Raw genomic sequence first — 6,753 nt, forward strand, 5'->3', positions numbered from 1 at the left:
TAAGTTCATCATCAACATTGATGAAAAATCACATTGAGGCTTGATAGGAAGGTGTAATTAGGGTTCCGGATTTCGTTTATTTGGAAAACGATTAAATTAGGGTTTAATGAGAGGAAGTGTAACGAATTGGTGCTAATTGAATCACGATTTCATTTGTAACGATGGAGACATGAGTTATCGCAATTTAAGGTTACTCAAACCTTGGAAAATCGTTTCCGGCGAAAATCGGATCTGTGATGGAGAGGTGAATAAATCATCGACGAAACCTAATAGGGATTGGAGGAGAATCGTTTTTTTTTATTTGGTAATTTAAAAAAAAAATAAAGAAAATCAGATAGGTTGGACACGTGGCGTGCTGTAAATTGGGAGAATGTGGGTCTGACACATTGGATGGGACCTCATGCTTTATGTGAGGAAAGGATTTTGAAATGAACTTAGCTAGGGTAAAATCACCTTAATTAAAACTTAGGTTACTGAATAGCAGCTCATTAAACAAAAGGGTAGTAAATGTCATTTTCAAGAAAGTGAGGGTCAGATCAGTTACATTCATTAAGTATATAAACACGTCTCCGATAACGTCTTCCTAATGTACTAAATACTCCACAGATCTCTGTAACAGAAGTTTTTTAACACTTTCTAAACCGATCTTACAGGTACCAATTCATTTCATCATATTTAATCCAAATTCTGTATTTAGTTAATTAGACTTATTGATCCAAATTGAGTTATACGTTATCCAGATGATCCGATCCATATCCATTGATATAATAATAATTGTCGATATATCTATTATCAATCTAATCGATTTTGCATAATTACGTCCGTATTATTTTATTTTTTTTTTTTTTAAATTGTTTTATTTTGCATTAGATCTGTATCTTCTAGAATCCAAATGTTTATAGCTTATTTAAATTCATATTGTTTAAGTGGTTTTAGATAAAACTCGCAATGTTCCATTGATTAATTAGTTTTTTTGTATTTAGTTGATTTAAATATGATTATATTTGTACGCATGATTCGTGTTTGTTAGACCATAGCTAGATTGTGTGCAATAATCATCATTAGTGCAGATCGGGTAAGATCATTCAATTCGACACAAATTGCATCACATTGTTTCTATATTTTGACTTGTAGCTTGCTACCTTTAACCTAAATGTGTCCTTTTACAAATTGAATTTGTAACTCGAGTATGATCCAATTTTTCTTAATGTAAGATTTGAGATTTCTTGTAACAATTCGACAATTCGTTTCACATTGGTGTAATTAAGAGTATGAAATACAACAACAACAACAAAAACCAATACCACATAAGTGGTGTATGGGGGAGGTGAGATGTAGACAATCCTTCCCCTATCCGAGAATAAAGACAAGTCATTTCTCCGCCCAGAGTGAAAACACTCTCAAAAGTAGAGAAAGTCATCCCTCTCTCTATTCGACGGATAGAGAGATTGCTTCCGAGTGGACCTCCGGCCAATAAGTAGGAAATTTTTTAAAAAATAAATAAAATAAAGAGTATGAAATCTGATAATAAATCCTTAGTTGTGAACTGCTAACTTGCTCGATTGTTTTTAAGTTTAGATCAGAAGTTTTTGGGCTCGACCTGACTTTGGGCTTCAAGTTTGTACAAATAAACTTTGTTTCTTGTAGATCTTACTTACTATGTCTTATTGGAACACACAGAAATGGTGAAGATATGCTGCATTGGAGCTGGATATGTAGGGGGTCCCACTATGGCGGTTATCGCACTAAAGTGCCCAGACATTCAAGTGGTTGTGGTTGATATTTCGGTACCCCGTATTACTGCCTGGAACAGCGACCAGCTTCCAATCTACGAGCCAGGTCTTGAAGACATCGTCAAGCAATGCAGAGGCAAAAACCTCTTTTTCAGCACCGAAGTCGAGAAGCACGTATGTGAGGCTGATATCGTGTTTGTATCAGTCAATACACCTACTAAAACTCGAGGTCTCGGTGCTGGCAAAGCTGCAGATCTGACGTACTGGGAAAGCGCTGCTCGTATGATTGCTGATGTGTCTAAATCAGACAAAATTGTGGTTGAAAAGTCAACTGTTCCTGTGAAAACAGCTGAAGCCATTGAAAAAATTCTGACCCATAACAGTAAAGGAATTAATTTCCAAATTTTATCTAACCCTGAATTTTTAGCTGAAGGGACCGCTATCGATGATCTTTTTAAACCGGATCGTGTCTTAATCGGTGGACGAGAAACCCCTGGAGGCCAAAAGGCGATTCAAGCGTTAAAAGACGTTTACGCCCATTGGGTCCCTGAAGGAAACATTATCACAACCAATTTATGGTCTGCTGAGCTGTCAAAGCTTGCTGCAAACGCGTTCTTGGCACAAAGAATCTCATCCGTGAATGCCATGTCAGCGCTTTGTGAGGCTACAGGCGCAAACGTTACTGAAGTTGCTTATGCTGTTGGTAAAGATACTAGAATCGGGCCAAAGTTTTTAAACGCTAGCGTAGGATTTGGTGGTTCTTGTTTTCAGAAGGATATATTGAACTTGGTGTATATTTGTGAATGTAATGGTTTACCTGAAGTGGCTGAGTACTGGAAACAAGTTATTAAGATCAACGACTACCAAAAATCTCGTTTTGTGAACCGTGTTGTAGCGTCTATGTTCAACACGGTTTCCAATAAAAAGATTGCTATACTTGGATTCGCGTTTAAAAAGGACACAGGTGACACACGCGAAACGCCTGCAATCGATGTTTGCAAAGGGTTGTTGGGTGATAAAGCTCGTGTGAGTATTTACGACCCGCAAGTAACTGAAGATCAGATCCAAAGAGATTTGACTTTGAATAAGTTTGACTGGGACCATCCGCTTCACCTGCAGCCAATGAGCCCAACTGCAGTTAAGCAAGTGGCGGTTGTTTGGGACGCTTATGAAGCTACAAAGGATGCACATGCGGTTTGCATTTTGACCGAGTGGGACGAGTTTAAAAAGCTTGATTATAAGAGGATTTATGATAATATGCAGAAACCGGCTTTTATTTTCGATGGAAGGAACGTTGTGGATATCGAGAAAATGAGGGAGATCGGATTCATCGTTTATTCGATTGGTAAGCCTTTGGATGCCTGGCTCAAGGATATGCCTGCTGTTGCTTAAACTATTGAAGAATAGTCTGTTGAGTTCTTTACTTGATATTTTTTGCTTGTTGTTTTGGTAGTTAAAGAGTGTTGGTATATCTGTTTTAAGATGATTATAAGGTTACTATTACTTAAATTGTGTAACAAATGAATATTACTGAAATTTTGGATATTATCATGTATCATATATAAACTACAAAACCAGATCTTACGATACATGGCACCTTAACCCATTTGAACTGCAAGTTGCAGGCTGAAATTACATCTCGAGAGTGGGGGATTGGGTATTGTTGTTGTTGTTATTGTGGTTGTTTTTCATAACTTCATTTCCAACACGTTATTGAATCAAAAGCATATGGTGGACGACGTGTCGTATGCGCTAGACTATGGATATTAGTGAGTGGATGATTTGTGGTATGCCTATAAGGTGGCAAGATGGGGTCGTAGCGGGGAAATTTGTTGAAGAGGGTTGTGGCCAGCGGCGGAACTAGGATTTTTTCACCGGGGGTAAAAAAAGTTAAAACCGTAGCAATTTTGTAGGCAAAATATGGAGCTTTTGCGGCAAAAAATTGAAGTTTCTAGGTAAATTATGGAGGTTTTTTAACAAAATCTGAAAGTTTTTAGGCAAAATTTGAACGTTTTGGGGCAAAATTTAGAGAAATTTTGGCAAAATTTGAAGGTTTTGAGGCAAAAGATGTAGGTTTTGAGGAAAAAAATCCACTACGAGCAAAATAAAAAAACTCAAAATTTTTACATTGAAAATTGCAAATCCACCAGGGGGTGGGCGCCCCACCTGCCCCCAAATAGTTTCGCCCCCGGTTGTGGCTGATGTGACAAAATATAATTGGAGGTTGAGTTAAAAAGTGTTGAAATATGTAGGAAGGTATAAAAAAACAATAAAAAAATCCAAAAAAATCCAAGCTTCTCATCCGTTTGTAACGCCACATCGGGGTGGTTTAGTCCATAAACGCTGCATTATCTCTACTCTTAGCCTCTTAGGGTAATTTCGGTCATTTCATTTTTACAATATTGGTGATAATGATATTACATTTGGGATTTGGGTTTGACTTTGCTTTTTGAACAAAATTATTAGGTTTTCAATTTATAAATAACTAGTTTTCGAGCTCTTGCTTCGCGTCGGGGCTTCGGTTTTCAATGTATTTTATTGCGTTTAGTTTGTAAAATTATTTCGTGGCTAACGATCATGTCGTTGAAGCGCAACTCGAGTCGAACTAAAAGGTATAACCCGTGAAAGATTTAAATGTTATTTTAAATTAACAATATATGTGCATCTCCGCGTTTCGCTATGGAATTGTCGACTTTTAAAAATTTAACGCAAAATCAACGTGTATGAAAAATATCCCAAATATTTTGCTTTTTTTAAAAAAGCGTCCGTTTTGCGTATAGTTAGTGACATTGTGTTTCTAAAATTATTTCGAGTTTAACGATGGTGTCGGAAAAATTTAACTCGTTGAGAGTGAGAAGATATGATCCGTTGAATATTTGGGTGGAGTTTATTTAAGATTTTTTATGAAAATGGTTATTTGACACTTTACTCCCCTGTTTGAGGCCGATTTAAATTTTTGAAAAAAGTGTGGGGGCCTTTGTTGGTGAAATGAAATTTAGTTAAAAATTTTTTAAAAAAGGTGAGAAGTCGAAAATACCCCTAATTACTATTCATAAATTTTGTCTAATGTGTGTATAATATAATATAATATAATATAATATAATTATTTAATAGTGATTTGTAAATTAAACAATAAATCAATTAATTATAATTTGATAAATTCAAAACATAAAAATGAAAACGCAGATCACAAAAACAATGCAATTCTTTTATTTCCACCGGTTATTTCCCCTAATTACTTGTTATGAGATCAAATAATTTAACTTAACAAACACCTAAAAACTAATTATTTTATTATTGTGTTATCAAACATCACAGTCAGATCCAAACACCATTTGTGATGCCCCGTACAAAATCAATGTGTACGGATCATCAACAACAGGTCTATTACACGGTATAATACTACATGCTGTTTCAAAACAAGTTTTGCATTCATTAAAGGGTAACGTTTTTACCAACGTCAAATGTTTTACAAAGGATAACGTGCTTCTACGAATAGAAAGTTTTAGTACGTGACACAAAGGTCATTACAAAACCATTGTTCAAATGTAGCATAAGTTGTGAATGCAAAGTAAAAGTTCCATGATTGAGACATCTCTAAACAATGCAGCAGAAGTCTACACAACGAGTCTATAACAGCAAGTCTATAACATCAAGACTATAACAGCAAGTCTAACAGCAATGTTTAAGCACCTGAGAAATACATGCTTAAAAATGTCAACACGAATGTTGGTGAACTATAGTTTGTTTGTAATCAGTAATGTAATGTAGACCACGATATTTCAGTGCTTCAAGCGGCATTCCAAATCAGTATTTCAAATCAGTAAATCAAAACAGTATGATAAAGTATATGTTTATCCGTGGGCACCCGGTAACTAACTTAACGTAATAATAATACCCCCTAAAAGTACGCTTGGCGAGTGCGTATGTTCTCGAAGTATCAAACACCCGTTAAATGCTAGCGCGACTAGCCCGAGTGGGGATGTCAAACCCTATGGATCCATATCTAATATTCGCGTTCACCAGTTCAAAAACCAATGATTAAACGTTAGCGTGCTAAGAGGAATCTTTGTGCCGTTATATCACCCACACATATATAAAGTTTAAGTACTCGTGTCTAGTATGTAAAACATAAAAAGCGCATGTATTCTCAGTCCCAAAAATAGTAAAGTAAAAAGGGGAGCTATAACTCACAGTGTAAGTGCAGTAAAGTCTACGAAAAAGTAGGAAAATAGTAAGTCGGTCCGAAAGGTTCTCAACCTAGGCCAAAGGTTACTAAGTCAGTAAATTGTCTCAAAAGGTTTAAAAGTGAGTAAATTAAGTCTTAAGTATCATCATCATCATCGTACATATAATGTAAAGTAAGTTTTCAATCAAGAATAGAGATCAAAACAAAGGCTGACTTCGTTCAGCTGCTACGACCTCTATACAAACTGAAATGACGCGCGGTTAGTGGCCAAGGTTCCGTATGTGAGTCCTTTTACCGATGCCCAATTTTCAGATCCTAACTCGATGTTGTTTGACCGTGGTGACGGTTCAAGTGCGAGTAGGTCAGAAATTTTAGCACGTCGTTACAAAGGCGTAGTGATTTTCGGAAGGCTATAAATCCTAAACCATATATCGGATTTAGGCGAGTCTTAAACGAAAAATCATCTACTCGAACCGAACTATCTGTAAATTAACTTTTCCAGAAGCCCAGGAGTTTGATCAAACCGTGAAAAACAGAAAACCAGTACTCTGGTGGGTTTCTTGGTGTTTAATGCCATCACGGTTCTCATCCTTGATGCGTATAAGCCTCAAGTGTACAACTCTTGATATTTTAACGCCACTTTAACAAAGGTTTAACCATCAACGCACAAGAGTCAAGACTAAGAAACAAAATACAACTCATTTAAGAGTTTAAGCAAGATGATGAACCAAAGTTACATCAAGTTCTTAGTTTCGACACAAGTATAAGTTCTATTAAGCTATAAACTTTGAATCAAACTAAATAAGCAAGACCTTAAGTTATAGAACTTAG

General features: G+C 36.1%; 1 protein-coding gene across 1 annotated transcript; it reads left to right on the forward strand.

Moving 5' to 3' along the window:
* The first annotated feature begins 600 nt into the window (after nt 1–600).
* Nucleotides 601–3,331, forward strand: LOC139891897 (UDP-glucose 6-dehydrogenase 5). The gene is made up of 2 exons (XM_071874921.1): nt 601–653; nt 1,681–3,331. The coding sequence occupies exon 2, from the start codon at nt 1,683–1,685 to the stop codon at nt 3,123–3,125; it is 1,443 nt and encodes a 480-aa protein (XP_071731022.1). The 5' UTR covers nt 601–653; nt 1,681–1,682; the 3' UTR covers nt 3,126–3,331.
* Nucleotides 3,332–6,753: the final 3,422 nt, after the last annotated feature.

This window comes from Rutidosis leptorrhynchoides, chromosome 2, assembly GCF_046630445.1.
Source record: "Rutidosis leptorrhynchoides isolate AG116_Rl617_1_P2 chromosome 2, CSIRO_AGI_Rlap_v1, whole genome shotgun sequence".
Classification (NCBI taxonomy): Eukaryota; Viridiplantae; Streptophyta; class Magnoliopsida; order Asterales; family Asteraceae; genus Rutidosis; species Rutidosis leptorrhynchoides.